Below are 22,972 nucleotides of genomic sequence, written 5' to 3' on the forward strand. Positions count from 1 at the left end.
GAATCTTACAAAATTACCTACATTTGAACTTGGTAATCTACAAAAACAGTTTGATGTGGCTTAACCTAATGCAATTTCTAATCCTTTCAATAGTTCTGTAATGCAACTATCATCCCTATTTTATAGGTGAGAAACCTGAAGTTCACAGAGAAGAACTTTGCCCAAGGCTACACAGCCAGGAATGTTAGGGTGGAGATTCAGAGTTACGCATCTTTCTAAATCCCATGCCTTTTTTCTTGCACCATGCTGCCTTAAATGCTCTGATTATTTGAATATACCAAGAGAGCAATTTTCTTCAAAGCATAACTTAATTCTATGTGTTCCAAATCTCAGAATATATTTGTTTATGAAGAAAGCTTTATGTCGTATAATAATATTTACTAAAATTGTGATCAGATATCATCATTGTGGATTGTCTGAGACTTTTCTGCTGCCGTTAAAGTCCTCAGCAACATTGGCTGTCAATTTTAATCTACTATAGATCATATGCACAGTAATCTTACCACATGTTCTTATCAAACCAGGAGATCTTTATTTTGTCTAGAATTTTGAACTGAAAAAATATGTTGGTCCAAAAAACAACAACAAAAAAGTCTATTAGAATGTGAGAATGTTACCATGGAATTTCTATCTAATTGCATAAGGTGTAAGGTAGAAAAATAATTAACCTTTGTGTCTGTAACCTTCCATCTTTTAAATTCAAAGGAAATGAGTTAAAAACAAACACCCATAACAAAAAACTTTCTACTGTAAAAGAAAGATAAGCAAGATAAGTAAATAGATGGGGGAAGTAACACTGATTTGTAAAAAGATTATTTACTTCCATCAGAGATATAGCTCAAATGGCTATCAAGACCCAGGAAATTAAATGTATTTGAAGTAAATTGGAAGTAGTTTTTTTTTTTCTATAATCATTCTAGGCTATTAGTTCAAGAAGTGTACACAAGAGTTGCTTTTCTAAAAATTAAACCTAAAATTAAATTAAAATAAAACCTAAATTAAATCTAAAAATTTCACCCTATCCCTAGAAAAAGGCTTTACGCCTCTTATGTAAATCGTTTACTTTTTTAAAAAGGGCAAAAGTAAAAATGAGACGTATCAGGTAGAAACAAAAATCTATGAACATTTAAAAATATGTACTATGTTTTTACATCTTTTAGATAGATGCTGTACTTTACATAATTTTTTAAAATAATTTTTCTATATTTTTGGACCAGCACACTAAAAAATAATTAAAAATATGTTGGACATGGGGCTGCATCTTCCAATATTTTGTTTTTGTTTCTTATTTATATTAATAGAATATTAAAAGTCTATCCCAAATCCTGTGATAGTGCCTTCATATAGAAAAGCTTATTGAACATGATATATATAAGGAAAAGAAAAATTAACAAGTTATTTTCAATTCAGAACCAATATTTTAAATATATCCTATTCTAACATGTATACACTCAATATCAACATTTTAAAAAATATAAATTAATAAGATGTAAAGGTAATCTGGCTGTATCTCCTCTCATCTAATGATTGTCAGAGTCAATTCCACTGTTCTGGATTACCAAGAAACTGCAGCCCCACTTGTCTCTCATCCAAGCATAACCCTTCTCAAGTTGGTGTAGGGCAATAAGAAGATGCTTCCAAAATAGAGCATCTTTCTTCTATCAAGAATTTAGTATGGCATAGCAATGTCCTCTGCCAGAACATCAAAAAGGTTAGAGTAATTTTCAAATGACTTGTCTTAGTCCATTTGGGCTGCTACAACAAAATATTAATATTGTAAGCTGAGTAGCTTATAAACAACAGAAATTTATTTCTCACAGTTCAGGAGGCTGTGAAGTCCAACCTCAAGGTACAGGCAGATTCAGTGTCTGGTTCATAGATGGCACCTTCCAGTTGTGTCTTCCATAATAGAAAGGGCAAGGCAGGGCTCTGGGCTTCTTTTATAAGGTCACTAATTCCAGTCATGAGGACTTCACCTTCATGACCTAATCACCTCCCAAGGGCCCTACCTCCTGACACCATCACTTTGGGGGAGTTAGGATTTCAACATATGAATTTGAGTGAGACACAAGCATTCAAACCATAACATGAGTGTTTCCCAAAATAGGCATTAAGGAGGAGAGAGAGCTCTCTGTGGCCTAATGACATGAGGAAATTCTTCATGAGCAGATGGACCTTGAAGGGCACAAAAAGGAGAAGGTAACTAGCAGGAGTAAAGAGGCAATGCCATGAGGGGAAATTTTCCACTGGTGAAATCAGAGTCAGGAATGCTCAAACTAATAGGCCCTTGATTTTCAGGATTTTATCACTTTTACTTCAAATAATTTTTGAATTTTTGAAATTTTGAACCTTTCATCTGCCAAGTATTTGTAACTTAGAAATTTCAAACCATTTGTTTTAAAAATTCTGTGAAAAACTTTGAAAAAGAAGCTTATAGAGATTAGTTGGTTTCTATAAAATGATGGTTCTACATTGCCTAATGAGGTTAAAATTTTGGATCCTAGATTCTGATAGATTTGATTATTTTTGGTTTTGTTGTTGTTGTTGTTTGTTTGTTTGTTTTTGAGACAGGGCCTCACTCTGTTGCCCCAGCTAGAGTATAGTGGCATCACCATAGCTCACTGCAACCTAAAACTCCTGGGCTCAAAAGATCTTTCTGCCTAAGCCTCCTGAGTAGGTGGGACTATAGGCATGCACCACCATGCCTGGCTAATTTTTCCAGTTTGTTTTTAGAGGAGTCTAGCTATTGCTCAGGCTGGTCTCAAACTCCTGACCTTAAGGGATCCTCCTGCCTTGGCCTCCCAAAGTGCAGGGATTACAGGTATGAGTCATGACTCTCATTTCTAGCTGGTTGACTTACTGATGGGAATTAATGATTATGGGAATTTGATAATGTTGTTCCAAAAGATCTTCATCAGGTTCAAATGAGATACTGTATGTAAAATGCTTAGCACTATGCACATAGAGCCCAATCATAGATTCTAGTCATTATGATTTCAAATATACTTTAAAAGTGATTAAAAAGGGGCCCTGTTGTTTTAAAAACAGTTAAAAACAAGAATAATTATTTAGTAAATGAAAACTGAATAGGGTTTTGAAAAAATTATTTAATGTTCACCTCACCTTATATTAAAATAGAAAATAACATCTTGATTCTATAATTAAATGTGAAAATAAAGCTACAAACAAGGCAGTAAAAACTGAGCACTGAATAATTTATCAAATATCTGGATGGGGAGAACTTCCTATTTATAAAAGCATTAGTGAAATAGAAGATCTTATTCACAGCTGGTGAGAGTGTAAATATTTTTTGTTTTTCTCAGAAACATTTTTGCAGTGAATGTTTAAAAACCTTAAAAGTGTCCATGCCCTTTGAATCAGTAAGTCAATCTATTTTGCAAATACTTAAACTCTAATGAAGCAATACAAATTTTGCACAATGGCTCATGGAAAAAGATGTTCACACTAGTGTTCATGTAAGGAAACAAAAGAGTAATCCTGGAAATAACTTAATGTCCAAAAATAAAGGAATGGCAATTAAAATGTTATATATCTACATTATATAATATCACAAACCATATAAAATGACATTTATAAGTTTAAGAACATAAGAAAGTTTTTTCTCTTTAATTTCAGAATATTACGGGGGTGCAAATGCTTTGGTTACATATATTACCTTTGCAGTCAGAGGTACAAGTAACCCATCCCCCAGAGAGTACTTACTGCATCTATTAGGTGTGAATTTACCTATCCCCTCCATCCTCCTCCCACCTGCCTGACACCCGATGAATGTTACTTCCATATATGCTCAAAAGTGTTGATCAATTAGTGCCAAGAGTACATGTGGTGCTTGTTTTCTCATTCTTGTGATACTTAACTGAAGAATGGACTCCAGATCCACCCAGGATAACACAAGAGGTGCTAGATCACCATTTTAGTTTATGGCTGAGTAGCGCTCTATTGTATACATATACCATATTTTATTAATCCACTCGTGAATTAATAAATTGATGGGCACTTGGGTTGTTTCCACATCTTTGCACTTGTGAATTGTGCTGCTATGAACATTTGAGTGCTGATACCTTTTTTATAGAATGTCCTTTTTTCATTTGGGTAGTAGGATTGCTGGATCAAATGATAGTTCTACTTTTAGTTCTTTGTGGTATCTCCATACTACTTTCCATAGAGTTTGTAGTAAATTGCAGTCCCACCAGGAGTGTATGAGTGTTCTTATCTGTCTGCATCCACGCCAACATAAGAAAGTTTTTTTTCAGCATTAAGTGGAGAAAAGCAAGATACAGAATTATAAATAGAGTAAACTTACAACTGTGAAGTGATATGCAGAGAAAAATGGAAAGAGATTAAAATAATAAATGTTTATTTCTTGAATGGTGAGATATGGCTTGTATAAATTCTTTTCTTTTACACTTTTTAATACTTAAATGTTTTCTGTAATAAACAGTGGGAAAGTCTATTTTAAAAAGATAATTTTGTGGCTCAAAAAATGATACGTAGTGTATAGTGCTTTGGCACACTGAGTACTTTGAACTAAAGGACACTGCAAGGGTCTCAGAAGCAAAGTGTCTCTCTTACCCTCTCCTGCCCTCCTGTCTTCTGCCCATTTTTCTCCCCCAAGGCAATACTAGAAAGTATAGTTCCTCATGTTTAAGGTATGTCATAGAAACTAGAATCTCTGTCCTCCAAAGACAATCATACAATCTAGAAATACTACTTACTCATTCTTTTGTGCAAGAGCTGGCCATAAAAAATTTTCTGATCTACCTTGTTAGATAGTAGGTCATAAGACTGTCATTCCTGAGGGGGCCTGCCCTAGGCCCAGGAGGAAGGATTGCTACACATAAAGGCCATGAAGAATCTGAACAGACAGGACCTGCTGGGTGTCATGGTTTGAATGTCCCCTCCAAAACTTACGTTAAAATTGAATTGCCATTGCAATGATATTAAAAGATGGGATGTTTAAGAAGTGATGAGGTCATGAGGGCTCTACCCTCATAAATAGATTAATGTCATTATTGTGGGAGTGGATTAGTTATCATGAGAGTGGTTTCCTGGTAAATTAGAATAAGTTCGGCCCCCTTCCTCTCTCTGTCTTGCACACTTGCTTGCTCTTCTGCCTTTCACCATGAGGTGACCACCTAAGCAAGAAGGTCCTCACTAGATGTGGTCCTTTGATCTTGGACTTCCCAGCATCCAGAACTATGAGAAATAAATTTCTTTATAAATTATACAGTCTGTGATATTCTGTTATGGCAACAGAAAATGTAGTAAGTCTTGATTTCCTTCTTCCCTCAGTCTATTGGTATTAGCTTAGAAAAAGCTTCCATATCATATAAAGCTTAGATTTAAAAAAATTATTACGTTATTCCCTTATTAATCTGTCTTTTGTTATAGAAGTGTCAGCAGTGACCCTTATGATAGGTGAGGAAAAGTATCCTACTTTTCCATTCCTAAAATGACATGAAAATTAATAAGTTTTTCAATTGTGGTAAAATATATATAATATAAAATTTACCATTTTAACCATTTTTTAAGCATGCAGTTTGGTGGCATTAGTACATTCACATTGTTGTGCAACCATAACAACCATCCATTTTCAGGACTTTTTTCATTTTCCAAAACAAAAAATCTGTACTCATTAAGTAATAATTCTCATTATCCCTCTCAATAACTCACTCTCCTTAGCCCCTGGCAACTATCAGACTACTTTAGGTCTCTATAAATTTGACTACTCAAGGAACCTCATATAGTGGAATTTTACAGTCTTTTTGTGACTGGCTTGTGAACTAAGATTTTTGCAAACCAGTTTTCTTCATGAAAATATAAATACTAGAAATTAAACCAAATAGTAGATAAGAAAATAAAGCAGTAAAAGGTCAAGCAAGCTCCAATAGTTTGTAAAAATAGCTGAGACATATTATGATTAGATAATACATAGTGATATAAAATAATTTTAATAACCTTTTGTATGTCAAATATTTTAGTATTTGGGGAGTTCAAGGAATCTAAACACTCTGCTGAAAGGTTATAACCTCTAGTGAAAAGCATGCAAAGAAACATAATTATCTGCTTATCAACATACAATTCTTTTAAAACACCTCTTTCAAACATAAAACTAGACAGAAAAAGTTAAAACCTGCTTATACTAATGAAATGCTCATGCCAACGTACAGGTCTCTCATTTTAATGAGTCTGTTAGTCTACTGTATCTATAGTCAAAGCAGTTTTTGAAATGTTCTGATTATACTTAAATTGCAATATAAATACAAAATAGCACAATAAGAAACATGTATCTATATTTTTGAAAATTAAAACTATCTGTAGCATGCTTTATAGTTACAAATAGGAACCTTAATTTAACTGCTTAAAGTACAAAAACATAGTATTTTAATAATATCACATTTTCTTTAGGTCTAATAATTCAGCTTTGTTGTATATCGTGTACATATATACATGACAAATACAGTTACAGTTGGAATACATGTACAGTTAGTTTTACATAGAAGGAACACATAGAACGATATGGATTTACTTAGCCGTTATAAGTTCTTAGCATTGACCCCAAAGTGCAGCTTAATAGATTGGCTTAGTATCTCTCTACTTACTGAAACTTCTGAATTTATGTTAGTCAGAAAATTGTGTTAACATTTCAGCATAGATCAGGATCATTTCAAAAATCTTTCAGAAAGATCAGATAGAAGAAAACACAAGATGGGTAAGTGAAATTTCAGGGGCATCAGGTAGAATGACCTTAGTTGTTATGCTTATTGTTCTGAAAATTAGTTTCAATGCAAAAACAGGTCTGACATTGAGCAAAATTGTATCAAAAATGGAACAGTAAAGCAGAAAGCTTGAGTCACTGATAGACAGGAATCAACAAAACAGAACTTGCTCTCAGCTACAAAAAGGGATTGTCTCTGTATTCCATGAGCATAAACATATACAATGCTATGGTTCAGTGTTTAGAGAGAATGATGGACTTTGAGTAAATGCTAGTGTGAGGAATGTGTAGCCTCTAACTGCACTGAGAGAAATTACTAAGAGTTGGTGGACTCTGAACTCTGCAGAGAGAAAGAACTAAGAGTTGGAGATTTGGAGATTATATATACCAGTTGTTCTAGATTATATTTTGCATAATAATGAAGCAAATGGAGAGAAAATAAATTTGAATTTTGCTTTTATAACATAAATATCAGTATCACGGTTTGGCGGAGCATTTTCATATATTAACTATTGTTCCAAAAATCTGTGTCTGTCTTTGTGTTTGTGAGTTAATACCGTATGGGAGAGGAAAAAGACATGTTTTGGAATACATGAATACCGTAAAGTGAAGACACTGGAGTACTAGTGAAATGACCTTTTCCTGTTTTTTTTCTTTCCCTCTTAGACTTTTGTCTTAAAAAAAGAGACAGAAGTTTGTCCTTTGATAGTAAATTAATTTAGTGTGCCTTCTTTTACAAAGGCAGGGAGAGCAGGAGACAGGGTGGCCAGCTCCTCCCTTTAGAATGTGTGGTGGTGAAGTCTAAGGGAAGTGGCCATAAACTTCTAACACAAAATGTTTATAATGAAAAATTTATTACTTTCAATTTTTATTATTAGACATTTAAGGTCAATTAATTTCCTTTGCATTCTAACTCAGTTATTATTTTGGACTTGTCTTTACTAATGTGCTTAAGCCTGCCATCAGCTCATAAGCCTCCTCCAAAATTGTTTCTTTTTATTAGGCTTTAACCATTTTGAGCCTTGAAAACAAAATATAATAGAACATGTCCCAAGTGACATCAATAATTAAATTTGAGGAAGCTTTCCATTTCCCTTGGTGTAACAAATTCAAATATAAATTTATTGCTAAGGGCAAAACCAAAGTAATGTCCTGCAGTGACTTGGAAATTTAGTTAACATGATAACTAACAAAACTTTCTAAAAGAATAGTCAAATTGCTCCCAACTGCACATAAAGGCATATGACATAAGGTTAGACAAAAGATTCGTGATTTAAGTGTATTTCTTTTGAAATGCAAACAACCTAAAAGAATCTTTACAGCTCTCTTAGGAAAAATCTCCTGGGTGGTATCATTTGTGCTGAGAGGTCTTAGAATAGGCTGGTAGGGTGCTAATGGAAAAATCTTACCATCTTGGCATTTGGGGATTTACAAATGACCAAATCCCTGGAGCGCTTACTGGAGATGCTCACATAAATCTCTGCATCATTCCTCAAGATGCATTTTCTTTATTGCTGCTTTTAGCTCCACATTTTACACAGTTTTATTTCTTAAGAAGTATCTGATAAGAAAACAGTCTCAATACTATCTAGAAGAGGACACACCTCTGTTATGAGCATCTCAATATTTTAATTTATGTATTTATTTAAAAAGTTGTCTTCACCATGATTGCCATAACCATCATCAAATCAATAGTCAAAATTAAACATTCATAGTAAAAAGATGACTCAAGTCTAAGAAAAGTATATATACTTATGTGTTTGGAATTAAATAAGTCTCTGTTTCTTGTTTGAATCCTGAGAATCTATTATAGCTTCCTTTAATCTTATAGGTTTTTAATAACATTACTTCATGGAATCCTTATAGACCACTTAATATCCAAGGATGACTTTTGACTTCTGTGATATCCATATCTATATCATTACAAATTATGTTGTATCAAGGATGCTACTATGCTCTTTTTTTAAAAAAATAGAAGATTGTGATTTTAGAATAAAGTAGATATATTATTTCTATGAAATATAATAGATGAACTAGTTACCAACAAGGACCACAACTTTACAGTCAACACTTGGATGAAAGAACAACTGCTAATACTCAGAAAGGTTTACATAAATACAAATATAGTGGATTAGACCAGATGTACCAATGCAAGGCTATCAATATAAACAACATTTCATATCACAGCTTTCAAAGTAATTCTCTTATATAGAATCTAAAACTTAAAGCAATTTTGGTCTTGGAGGTTAGGAGGAGGTAGTCTTTTGAAGTCACTGGTCCCATTCTGTCATTTTACAGATGAATGAAGTAAAATCCAGGAAGGCAAGGTGTGTTTATGAGACAGATGTTATCCAGGTTATAGCCTGGCATATAACAGCACTCGATAAACATTTGTTGAGTGAATTGAACAAATTAATCATTTTCCCCCTGAGTTTCTTTATTGCAACTAGTACAGCTTCTCGTGTCTATGAGACCTATCCAGATACAGGTGCAGGCATTGTGACTAAGATAATATATTGCAGTGTATTTCCTTTGCTAAAAAAAGTTGCAGTTATGAAAGCAACAGTTTTTTTTTTTTTTTTGAGGGGAGGTTAATGGATTTGTAACTAGAAGAATAAAGTCATACTGCAACTTATCAAACAATCAGATAAAAACCTAAATTACATCAGCAGTGAAAAGTCATGTTGCTCAAACATCAATTCTAATTTAAATGCATTTCTGGAGACTAGGCAAAATATAATTCTATTCCTCAGCTGAAGCAATACTATTTCAAGGAAAATTAATATATAAGTCTGACAAAGAGTAATGTTAATAATCTCCTCATACTTCTTTCTGATGACAATAGTGATGACAACATCATATTACAAAAAGAAATCACAATCTGAGCCAAGTAGTTAGGAAGAGTCCACCTGAAGCCCCTAATACAGTTAGGGTTCTTTTCAAGCTGATGGCCCAAACACTCACAAAGTGACATCTCCACGGAGCTGGCATTTTGTGTGTGAGAGAGGCTGATATTTGGATTGCTAAACTGTAGCTTCCAAAGTTCATGCAAAAGCATACACAGACATTATCAATTTGGACATTCCAGAAAGCACATACACCACCAAAAGTAAATTGGACAATAAATGTAAAACTAAATTTTGAGTAGTAGATTACTACAAGACAATTGCTGAGTTGCTTTACTTAACTCTTTTAATATTAAATGATAGGAACTTAAAAAAAAATCTTTGTCATATGCATGTCAGCATGGTACTTCATTGAACTACAGCAGTTAGTAGAGTCCTCTAAGCATTGAGAGCTAGCTTAAGGACCATACAGGGTCAAATTCAGAACTCTAGTAAGGGTAGGAGTCAAGTACCTGTACTATTCTCAGACATACTTAGCATATTCAATTAAGTGGGGGAAAATGACTGCTAAGCTGGCTCAAACTAATGATGCCATATCACATTATTTCATATAAGATGAAAGTGAAGTGGGTAGAAAGACTACTCCATAACAGCTACAAAGTGAAATTAGCAGCCCAAAGGCTATTAAATCACATGGCTTCCTCTAGCTTTTGTTTCATTGAAACCAAGCTTATGGAACTCTCCTCTCAACTTTCTCACTCTCCTGCTTATTTGTCTTCCTATCTTGTTTTCCTTTTCTTCTGTTTCGTTTCCTTACTCCTCTTCATAACCCATGGTGGCAAATAAATATGAAAATCCCTTCCTTCAATAATTGCCAATGCTTTTCTCAAGTTAAAAATGTTCTTGGTTGGGCACAGTGCTCACGCCTATAATCACAGCACTTTGGGAGACCATGGTGGGAGGATCACTTGAAAAGAGGAATTTAAGACCAGCCTGAGAAAAATAGTGAGACCTCTGTCTCTACAAAAACTAGAAAAATTAGCTGCATGTAGTAGCACATGCCTGTAGTCCCAGCTACTGGGGAGCTTGAGGCAGGAAGATTGCTTGAGCCCAGGAGTTTGAGGTTACAGCGAGCTATGATGACATCACTGCACTCCGGCCTGGTCAACAGAGTAAAACCCTATCTCAAAAACCAAACTGTTCTGCACATGCACCCCCCCTCCCCGCAGTAGCCAGAAAACGACTAACATTAAATTAGTCAACACAGTATAAGTGGAGATAAAGTGGACTTTGCAGTGAATCAGGTGTCAGTACTCTTGTTTTTGTACTCTTCTGCCAAAATCATTTACTTTCTTAGAGCCTCAATTTTTGTCATTCATAAGGGATATTTTTTACTTCATCTATAACCTGTTGTAAGTCTTTCAGAAACCTTGCAAAACAAAATCTGGCATCTCTAGTTTACTTTTTTCCTGGTCCTATGCATGGGAGACTTTCACTTTCCTCTAATTTTGACTCCATGTCATCATTTATGAATCTGAATGTTTGTGGAATGTTTTCTTCCTTTTAAAAATATTCTAATGTCTACATTCTCTGTACCTTTTTTTGGTGACTATAAGAAAATTGATAATTCCTTTCTTTTTTCCAACATCTCTTGTTCACACTAAGATTTTGGTGTAACACATGGCACTGAGTACTAAGCATAGTATAATTGATTAGCATATTTATTTATGAATTTTGGTTTGAGATGTTGGTGTGGATTTCATATGTGTTCCTCTCTATAAATATAGCTAGTAATACATTTCAATATTTATTATGGATGCTACTTTAGACTGAAAATAACAGACTTATAAGGCTAGGTTCCTTCAACTTGACTTAAGAGGCCAACATCTTTACTTGTGCATATGTTGCATGCACAAATGCACACATGCATATATGTATGTTGCATGTGTGTGTATTTGTCATTACTTGTCATTATTTGTTAATGATTATGAGGATTGGCTGGCTTCTGTCATGTATATATGAAAAATTTGCCAAGATAGGTCACATGTTGAGTAATTTGGGGAGCTTCTAAGTTTAGAGAGAATTTTCTTTTTTGTTTTTTTAATTGAATGTAGAAGAAAACTGATGGAAAAAATGAAGTATTGATTTGGCTAATTCTTTTCTTTACTTTAAAAGAGGAAAGCTGTAAAAAGATGAGAGTTAAGGCTTCTTACTCTCTAAGACTACATTAAATAAATCAACAGAAGAAAAGACTTAAGTCTACTATTTACTGCCATAGGCAGTTGTGTAAATCTGATTCTGTGATAACCTTTACTACATTTTGCAAGAGGCATTCTGTAATAAACATCAATAAACCAGGACTGAATAATTTTATTTAACATTTCCACATAGAGACTATAGTTATTTAGTATTCCTTCTAAAATTTTCATGGTATCAACTTATTTTAAAACCTTTGATATAATTCTAATTATACAAAGAATTAAAAATGTGCTAAAATGTACAAAATCAAATTTCAATCGGAAACCATGGGCAATTGCAATAACTATTAACAAAAGACAATGTTTAAATTACTAAAGTTGTCATGATTAAATTAACATAAATTTTTAAAAGGCTAATTTATGATTAAGGTGTCTATAATTAATTTAAATTGGCCTCCTATCCTTGAGCTATATAATGACAAGATTATAATAGATATCTTAAAGATACCATTCAGTTCTGAAATTCTAAAATGTATCTTTTAAAATAAACTTTTAATTTTTCTTCCATTTTAATTTTCTTTGTATTTAGATAGACATGTGTTTATTTGTATGTATGTACACGTGTGATAAACTTTTTATTTAAATAGAATTAGAATTCATATTATCATTTTCTAAGACTTCTACTAATTTATCATTCTACTAAGTGAAGTATCTCAAGAATGGAAAAACAAGCACCACATGTACTCACCAGCAAATTGGTATTAACGGATCAACACCTAAGTGGACATATAGGAATAACATTTATTGGGTGCTGGGTAGGTGGCAGGGGGCAGGAGAGGATGGGTATATACAAACATGAGTGAGATGTGCAATGTTTGGGGGATGGTCATGCTAGAAGCTCTAACTCGAGGGGGGAGGGGGGCATGGGCAATATACGTAACCTTAATATTTGTACCCCCATAATATGCTGAAATAAAAAAAAATGGAAAAAGAAATAAAACAAAGAATACTAAAACTTCAATAATTTAACACATTATAAGACATTTATTGCTAAACTCACAGTTCAAATCATTCAAGAGAGAGTAAGATAGTCGGAGTCTGCTTACACACTCATGCTGAAACTCACTTATTCCATCTGATGGCTCAGTGCTTTCTACAGAATTTGGTCATCCAGTGAATGAGGCAAGAGTCAGAGCAGTGAGGAGGATGGTACCGGAGAAATCTTAGAGGACAAATCTGGAAGTGCTTGCATTCCATTAGCCAGAACTCAATCACATGGTCCAATTTAACTGCAAAGGAGGCTGGGAAATTTGGCCAAGCTCTGTGTGAAAGAAGGAAAGGAAATGATTCTTGGTTAACAAACAACATTGTCTCTGCCATCATGATGGAAATTCATTAGCGTCCTCCAATGACCCTAAGTATTGGAAACTAATTAGAAGATACAGTGTACCAAGTTCTTCAAATGACACTTTCAACTGCCCTGTGAGTAGGCACTATGATTATCTTTGTTTTATAGTTAATTTTTGAGATCAGACTGTTTGTAGTAGAACCAACATTAGAAGGCAGATCTGCCCTTCAGATCAGATTCTAGAGCTCTAGCTCTCAACCAGCGCACTCGATGGTGTCCCTATTTAGGAACCATTTATTATCCCTTCTCTTTGCAGAGATAATGAAGTAGAAATGCTGCCTTAATGTTTTGTTAAAGAGAATTAAAATTTTCCTGATGACAAGGGAATGGTTTACTTAAGAATATTGCAAAATCTCCTCTGGAAATCTTTAAAATAAAATAGGTTTTCATCTTGAAAGTTGAAATGTGATTCAGAATGAAGGCTGGAAAACAGACTACCAGAACTTCTATAAATGTTCCTCCAGCTTTGTGATATAATGTCTTTTTAATGTGTGTGTTTGGTGGGGAGTAGAGAAGGGAGAAACAAAATAATAGGTAAGTAACAACCTGGACCTAAGCCAGCCGTAGAGATAAACTGGGAAAAACGACAACAAAGCAAAAAACCCTCAATGCTCATCATCACACTATATAATTTTCATTGACTCTGTCTATGCCAAGCATACCTAAAAGGATAATATTTACCAGAAAAGAGAGATTTGGTAAAACATTTCTCACACCGTTGAAACCATAAATTAATTTAGATGCCAAATATATCTTATATTAGATATAGTATAAATATATTTAAGTTTTATATTTTTGCTAAATGTATGTAAATAGTCATTGAAAATTTTAAATAGTATATTAAAACTAAAAACAAGACGAGACAGGGGGACATGTACAATTTGTATCCAATTGTCAAAACCTCCATCAGCATTTTTCAATTTTAAGTATTTGGTCCCTTGGACTTTTTAAATTTGTATTAATATATATTGGAAAAGCTGAAATTTCTCAGAAAAGAAAAATCATTTATTATTCTACTCCTTGTTTGCTAAGTAAAAGATTGATTAGTAAAAACTATTTAAGAGGGAAAAGCTTTTCATTCAAATTAAAATATTATGATATGAAGTATCCTATATATCATATTTTTCCTTCATTTGAAAGTTTGCCTGTAAACTTGGGCCATGAAGGTTTCTTTCATTTGTGCCACTTTACCACTTACAGAAGAGAATATATATCTATGTCTCTAATTTAAGCAAAATTATATCATTTAGATTCTCTGCTGGTACTGCTGGTACTGTAACAATTAAAAACCTAGTATTCTTTGTAAAAATGATTTCAGGTACCCCACAGGCAATCAGAATTTATTTTATCAGGCAGAAATAAAATAATTTGGATATTGGAAGAAAATCAGAACCTACCCCCAAACAGATTAGTTCTTCTGTATGATGGAACCATAGGCAGTTGAATTGGATTACATGTACCATAGGATTAATTCCATGGTATTACTGTAAGCGAGCATAAGCAATTTTTTTTCTAATTTGAAGAATCCGTTATGAAATGTGTCTGAAAGACAATTCAGTAAGCAGATGAGTGTAAAACTCCATGGGTATCTATGAAACCTATAGATATCAGGAGTCTTTTTCCAAATCTTCAATAATCACTTCTTTGAAGAACAACAAAAATTCTGTTTTGGATTTAAAATAAATTTTCCTATTAGGATTACAGTTATGTGTTGCTAAAATTTAATTATACAAAGCCCAGATTGGAGCAGATGGATTTGGAATAATTTGGCAAAGAATCAAAGGGATTTTCTTGTGTTCATGAAATCGAGGTATAAAAATAGCAAAAAGTATATTATTTTACGTCATCGAACCTAGGTTATATAGTAAAATAAGAGCTTGATATCTTTTAAAGAAAATGATACAATAATAAGCAGGAAAAAAATCCTTGCACACATACCAAACCTGTCATGGCTAGTGATTGAAATTGCACATTTAAATAAATTGTGGGTTTTTTTTTTTGTTTTTTTTTTGGTGAGATTGATAATTCTGCTTGTTCTGTAAAAACATTAGCCTAACTTGAGCTACTTTTTAACTTTTTAGGATTTATACTTTATTAAGATGAGGGTAACAGGGTGGTGGACAACCTTATACTGACATTAGGAAGATAAATACAACCTCATCAATGACCTCTGAGGTCCCTTAATGTGATGTAAAAGATTTCAAATTTTAAAGTATAGACATTTAGAGAAATTGTGCCTTAATATTATATACTATTTACTGTAATATTATGTTTATTCAAAAGCTATGCTAATTTTGGAAGTATTACTAAACTCTTCAATCAAGGAAGAAAATGATTTTCCAAATTGATTTTAATTCTAAGAAAGAAAAAAACTTCTTTCTTAAACAAAAGTGAGGATATTTGTCAGAAAACACTTATTTTTAATGAAATGTTGCTATATTTCAGTCAACTTAAAAACTTCCAGATTTCAACTGGAATATTTTAACAACTCCATGTGATGTACCCAAAATACAATTCATAAATAGCTATACAGACTTGTTACATATAGAGAAGTATTAGTGACTACTTCAAAATGAATGGACTCAAATCAGAAACTTAAAAACATATTTCAGAGGAATAATATTCATTTTACACCTTGGCTTCCTCAAATCCTTTTTTGGAATAAGGTGGAATGTAATAAAGAAAAAAAATAATGTAGGAACAAGTGAGTCATCCTTCTACAATTAGAATTTTTAATGCTTCACTTATTTTAATTGTCCCGTGTCCTTTTGTAGATAATAACTCATACATTTCATTTAAATGTGATGTTTCTATATAGTGTGGTAAGACAATCTTATATAGAACAATTCAAGCCAAGCAATGGCTTTAAAAGATTCTTTGATTTTGAAAAAAAAAAAAAAAATTACATATTTGTGTATGCTTAGGTACAACAGGTGTTTTTTTTAATTGATCAAAGTAATTTACTGTAGTGTTATAATAGTTCTACAACATGGTAGATGTTTTAAATCAATCCCAGAAAGAAGCACAGCCTGAATTTAAGAACATAGATTTTGTAGGCAGATCTCGATTCAGAGGAAGATTGTGCTGTTTATTAACCTGGGTTGGATATCTCATCTTCATTTTTCTTATCTGTGCAATGGGAATAATATCAACCACGTAAGTTTCTTATAGGGATTTAACAATATAATGAATTTTTAAAAACTAGCACAATTTCTGACACATCGTAAGTGCTCCCCGCATACTAGTATACATTAAAATTATTATTATTCTGGATCAAACCTTTGATTTTTCTATATATGCTTCCTTGCGATTATAAAAAGAGCATGTTGTAAAGAGTAAAAGAAAGGAATTGGTTTTTTTTTTTTATTTATATCACAACCTTGGCAAATCTGGTATAAAAAAGAAATATTTAATATTTTATTTCCTATTTTGTATAGATTGCCTTCATATGGTTATTTTATAGTTCTCCAGGAATGCCAACTCAGAAATTCAATCACAAGGCCATTTGACTACCTTACCCAAATTAGGGTTAATGATAGTCTTTTATACACAGTCATCTTTACATGTATTAAAATATATATTTATCTGGTGGGCATATTTGAGTATGTAATAATGCCATTTCAAGTTTTACATAAAAAAGCCTAGATTTCCATGTACATTTCTCTATTCAGCTCCTTGTTTAGAGAAGGAAAAACAATTCATATTTGGAAAGATATTGAAGCCAAATCCTCATTTGATTTTCTGTATCTTTGATTCTCTAATTTGGCGGCCATGGGCTTCATTGTTGTAAGCCATTTCTGGCTTTTTTGCTTTAAAAAAGTTCTTAAAAAATATGTTTTTTAGCTAACACAGTGCTAAAATTGAATTTCTAATTTTTACTAGAAGGTTCAGGTTTTAAAGGCTTTCCTTTAATTAAACAAACATTTAGAGTAAGAAATCCATTTCTAACATACTCACTAAAAGTGTGTTAAATTTAATTGAAATACACACATTTCTCTAGTATGGGAAATCTTATTAGATCTCTCAGAAGGTGGTGTCTTTGTATCTCTGGACTTAACTTTGTCCATATTAAATTTCTGACTGAGAACTGGCAACTTTGGTGATTTAGTGTGAGTCCTAAACTATAATGTTGGATGAGATTCTTATAAAATTATATTTCCTTAGTCACATTTTATATCAAATGAGATACTGATGAAGCATTCTTTTAAAAAATTAGTTATGAACTTGTCTTCAGGAAAAGTGGGAAACATGGCTTCCAAAATTCTTTTGTTACAGACATTATGTCAAAATTTAGGTAGTTTTTGGCAGAAAAGATGGCACACCAGTTGATCACTGAGTTGCTGTGTCATTTTTAGGAGGTAACATAATTATGAATGCAAAATAATGATGCTTGGGAAAACATGCCAATTAAATATAACCAAAGAGATTTCCCTTAAATAAGCCTGTGTGTGGTCATTTGTCACACTCTACACAAGGATAACTTACTGTGAGATATGAAACAATATTTTTCTGCCTTAAAGGACATCAGCAATTGGTGGTAGGTCAATCTCATCCAACCTAACCCTTCTGCTTCCCACAGATAGTCTTTCTGTTTCTGAGTTATTTTATAGGTTATTAAAGGAAAGGTGTTTACAGATGCTGGGTCTATCAAGTATAAAATAGAATCTATTTTTTGCCTGATAAATAGCCATGAGAAAACTCTCCTAGATGAAATGTTTTAATATCTTCCTTTCCAAGACCCATCTTAAAATTAAAGATCTTACCAGTCCACAGTTGTCCTTTGGTAAATTCAGGGGATTGGTTACAAGATCCCAATATATACCAAAATCTATACATAACTCAAGTCCTGCAGTCCACCCTGTAGAACCTGGGTATACTTTAAGTCGGCCCTGAGTTTTTATCCAGTTAATTAAAATTGTATTTTGAATCTGCCTTTGGTTGAAAAAAATCTATTTATAAGTGGACCCATGCAGTTCAAATTCATGTTGTTCAAGGGTCAACTGTATATGATTTGTTAATTCCTGCATTATTTTACTAGGAACATTCAATTTCTTCTATAAAGAACATTTAAAAAGTTTCAACCATGTAAGGAAATTTGACAGAAATAAAGACTGGCGCATGTGTTAGAGAAATGAACTAGACTTTGTAATCCCAGACTTCAAATCAAGTCTAAATGTTTACAATGAAAGTTTTAAAGAATTATCAATTATTTTCCAGTGCTTCAGGAGATAAAAGGGATGTCAATCCAATGAATTTTGGGTTTTTTTTCCAGACCACATTATAATCCAATTCAGATTTCTCAGCCTTTTGGGAGGGGGGGGGATGACAAAAAGCTACCATGTGAACTTGTTTATTCTTAATGGTTAAGCCTTTTTAAAAATAGGATGCTAAAACAATACCACATTCAGAATCGTTACTGTGAGAATTCAAGAGATTTAACTTCAGCACACTAATGCTTTCTTTACAACTAAATACTGTAGATCAAAAGTGTGCCGAAATTACTCCTAATGCTTCACAAGAAGTGGCTTGTTTTATTCTCTTGCAAGACTATTTCATTACCATAATTTTCCAGCATGCTGAGATGTCATAAGAATGCTCCTAATTGCTTGGATGTCGGTGACCATTTTTTAAAACATACAATATCACGCCCATAATAGGCAAGGGAGAACTAAATTAACTGGCAGCCCCAAAATGTGTCCTCCAAACAAAAGACTCTTCCTCAAACGGCCTCACGTGGAGAGAATCTTTCCTAATATTTTCCAGTAGGGGGAACTAAAGACTCACCATCCAGTATTTAGCTCGGCTGAGCGACCTGCGTGAGTTCGTGTAAGCCGCCTTCTAATCAACCGAACAAGCATCAAACAGCTACCAGCGAGCCTGTGATCACACGTGGGCCCAGCCACACGGGCCACGCCGGGGCGCCGCAGACACCGGCATCCCTCTGATCTAACCTGGCCTTCCTCAGTCTTCCCTGGTAGTGAATGACATTCACGTGGTGGCGGTTGCCTGCATTTTCAGGGTTTTGTCGTCTTTGGGCTGAAATTTGGCTCTTCGGGGGCTTCTCTTAGCTCGGCTGTGCTTTCAGTTTCCCTGGATCAGAGCCTATGTTTCTCTGGATTTCTTTTTCAGAGGTGCTAGTCTCCGGAGGGTAAAGACTTCGGGGATCCCTCGCCCCTGAGCTCTTTTGATCCCGGTTCCTCATCCTAACTAAGCGTCTTCTGCTGAACTCCTTCCATCCCACGGTCCCGCATCAAACTCATCTGCGAGGGGTCACAAGCAGCTGAGGAACATAAGAGGTGGTGCCACCCGCTCCCCGGTCTCCCCGGTCTCCTCCCCGCGGGGACGCCGCGGGGGGCCATAGATCTTGGCTAAAACGAGCCACTAGAGGTTAGAGATTTCCGTGCGCCTCCCCCCCCCTCCCTTTCCCCCCTGTGCTGCTTTAAGCTTGGGAAGCACCCAAACGCAACCTTTCCGGCCCGAAAGGTGGTGGCCAGGTTCCGTGCCCTTTCCTTTTCTCTCTCCCGCTCAGCTTCTCATTTTGCTAAAAGGTGAAGAGCGAGTGTTTGTGTGATTTTAACGGGTAATGAGGCTGCGCCCGGGGTCCTGGAGGATGATCCTTTTCCAGAAAGCGCGTGCAGCTCCGACAGACGGAGGGAGGAATAATTAGGAAGGGCTTCCATGAAATCACTCACCGAGAAAATTACCTGCCCATTAAATGGGACGCGGCGAGGAGGAGGAGGAGGCTAGAGCCCACCTATCCCCTCCCGAGGCGGGAAGGAGGGGGGACCGGGAGGCGCCGAGAAGGGGAAGGAGTTGACCGGTGTCCTCCGCCCTAGGCAGCCGCCTGGGCTCCCAATTTGTTCATTTCCGTCCCCCTAGCACTCTCCGCTCTCCAGACCCCCCCCTACTCCCCAGCGGGCTGGCGCCCCCTGCTCCGGCGGGCGGCGGAGTCTGGAGGTGGAGGGCTCCGCGCACCCCCTCATCCCCCGCCCCCCTCCGCGGGGCAGACTCCAAGCAGCTTTCATTCCTCCCCTCCCCGCCCGCCTCCTCGCCTTCCCTCCTCTAAGTCCTTCCACCCTCGGCAGCTGCTGGAGGAGGCGGACGCTCTGCTGTCGGGCTGCGGAGCGGCGGCGGCGGCCGCGGCGGGACCGGGGCACTGGCGGCTGGCCCCGGGCGAGCGGCTGGACCGCGCCTGGCGGCTGGACCGTGCGCTCCTTTCCTCGCGCGCTCCGCGGCTGGGCGCACACGCCCCGCTCCGCTCCCGCCCGCCGCCGCCGGGTGCACAATCGCTCAGAGGCGGCACCGCGGGGGTGGCCTTAGCCTCAGCTCCGTCCCTCCCTCCCTCCTTTCTTCCCTCCCTCCCTGCAGTCCCACCACGTAGGAGTTCGGATTCTCCACCCGAGTCGTCCTGATTTCCCTTTTCCTCTCTTTTGGAAACAAGAGAGGTGGAGGGAGGCAGCAAGGCTGCAAAGGAGAGGCCCGCCAAGTCTGCCCGCCTGCAAAGTGTTGCTTTGACACATCCTTATTATGGAAGTTAAGTGAAAAAAAAAAAAAAAAAAAAAAAAACCTCCGGACGTGGAGCTGCTACGGAGGAGACTGGGGAAAGCAAACCAGTAGGCAGGCCAATGGTTTTTCGGCAGTGCGCCGGCAACTTTGTGGAACACTTTCTAGGAATTTGGTCTTTTTCCTCCCCCTTCATCTTCTTGACTTCTGAAGAAAAAACTTGGCTTTGGATTGTAATGGAGCCTAAGGACAGAGGGTTAGACACACTTGAATAATCCCTCCGGCTGGGCTGAATTTGTGGGAATTTAGGAAGCCAGAGTGTGGAAATACAGCAGCCTTTGAAGTGCCCTCTGCTAATTTGGATGGATCTGAATGTGCCCCATTCCAGACCTCTCCGCTAACCCCTTCTGATCTTGCGATTTGTTCTTCTCGACTTTAATTAGTATCTAGGAAAGTCTAAACTTTGGACCTACCTCTTTTTTTGATACTTATTTTTGTACGTTTGCTCTCTGGGATTGGTTTCTTAAACAATCTGGATCCTTTTTAATATGTCAAAATGAGTCTGCTGATGTTTACACAACTACTGTTCTGTGGATTTTTATATGTTCGGATTGATGGTAAGTTAAAAATGCTTTTATCTCTTTTGCTCACCCGCCCCCACCCCCAATGATTTCTTTCTGAGTGAGATGTGGGTTATAAATAAAATGACATTTTGTCTGTTAGTCCGTTTTGGAGAGGCATGGGATCTTTGGGGGCAAAGGTTTTAAGTCTTTTGTTTCTAAACTGCTGCAAGTTGATCATGTTAGTTAGTGGTCACCTATTGTTATTGTTGTTGCAATTTACTTCATTACTTAAGGAGTTGGATAATAAAATGATGGGCTCCCAGTTTTGTTAGAAAAAGAAATATTGAAGTAAGTCTCCTGAAAGAACCTAATACTGTTGTGCCTGATCTCTATGTTTGCTCTTGTGTCTGAACTTTGGCTTAGACATTCAGGCGAAGAAATATAGTAATAGACACTCCAAGGAAGGTTCAATGGGTTAGAAATTTGAGATGGGGTCTCTCAGGGATCAATGTGTATCACCTGTGTGCCAGCCCTCCTAGCATGAGATCGGAATGAAGAATTTAGATCATAGGGAGAAAACTGTCAAAAGTAAGACTGGGCGAGGCTCCGGGAAGGACACAGCATCAGCTATGGGCTGGCTGCAGGAGCGGAACACTCCTGCACCACCTCAGTCCCTAGTGGGCAAACACAATGGGGACCTGAAACAGGTGCTGTAGGTGTCTCCCTTTAGGCTGAGTGAGTCTGTAAAGCAGAAAGCATTCTGCCTCAGATTCTCCTGTCTTTTGTTCAGATTTGGTTTCCTGGGATATTTGCACAGGATGTCAATTTCTTGTGAGACTATTGCAAAATCCTTGTTTGTAGTTCTTTCGAATGAAGAGGGGAAATAATCATTAACATGCTTTTTGGTTAGCTTTCAACAAACAAAAGTCAAAAGAATGTTTGGTATCAACCTTTTCAGGGACTTTAATTTTTATATCAATGGCAAGGATTGGTATAACAAGAGGACTAGAACATTTCTTTTTCCTAGAAATGTGGATTGTAGTACTTTAGATTTTTAAATTACTTACTGTACTTGTAAAGAACCTGAGGTGTATTGGTGCAAATATCTGAGCCATTATAATGGCTTGTTGCTCCATAAACTTTTCTCCAGCATTTGCATTGTGGACTAATTCATTATTTGGGACACTGCCTATTTTTGCCCATCTGTGGTAGCTAACTTTGTTCCTGGCAGCTGCTGCTGCATAGAACCCAATGTATTGGACTCAAAAAAGAAGCCTTTCTATAAACATGAGGCAATACAGATGAGTTTACCTACTGTCAAGTAGCTGTTTTCAATCATGGACTACATGAGTACCTTTGCCCCCCCCCCCCTGATAGTAGGGGAGGGATGCGTGTTTGAGCGCTGCCTCTCCTTTTCCCCCTTCTGATTAGTAGATGTTTAGGAATTAATTACTGTGAATTGCACTATGGCAATATCTATGATATCTGCAATCAATTGCCATGCATTTTCTTCTCCAATACATTTACATTGCCATAACAAAAAGGTTTACCTATTTGTCCCAAATGTGTTTGATTATCATGATAAGAAGACGTTGGTATAACTTTTAAAATAATATGTCCTCATAAACCATGAATTTACATATCTCAATAACAGAAATGTATGTATAAGGTATATATTAAACTACAGAATTATCACTGAGTTTTTTGTTTTTTTT

The 22,972-nt window shown here is 35.9% G+C and overlaps 1 protein-coding gene across 15 annotated transcripts in view; it reads left to right on the top strand.

Annotated features, from left to right (window-relative positions):
- ROBO2 (roundabout guidance receptor 2) overlaps positions 1 to 22,972 on the top strand; it is a 1,246,890-nt gene that overhangs the window by 638,377 nt on the left and 585,541 nt on the right. Inside the window, exon 1 of one of the 15 annotated variants that reach the window (XM_076000829.1) lies at positions 19,758 to 21,311. The exons of 11 other annotated variants lie outside the window; for them this stretch is intronic. In XM_076000829.1, coding sequence (XP_075856944.1) covers positions 21,251 to 21,311 — 61 coding nt within the window. In that variant the 5' untranslated portion in view covers positions 19,758 to 21,250. Of the gene's footprint in view, positions 1 to 19,757; positions 21,312 to 22,972 lie in introns of those variants that run through there. 3 more of the 15 variants (XM_076000843.1, XM_076000862.1, XM_076000871.1) reach the window with 3 other exon arrangements.

The sequence above is a fragment of the Microcebus murinus genome, chromosome 1 (assembly GCF_040939455.1).
Source record: "Microcebus murinus isolate Inina chromosome 1, M.murinus_Inina_mat1.0, whole genome shotgun sequence".
Taxonomy (NCBI): domain Eukaryota; kingdom Metazoa; phylum Chordata; class Mammalia; order Primates; family Cheirogaleidae; genus Microcebus; species Microcebus murinus.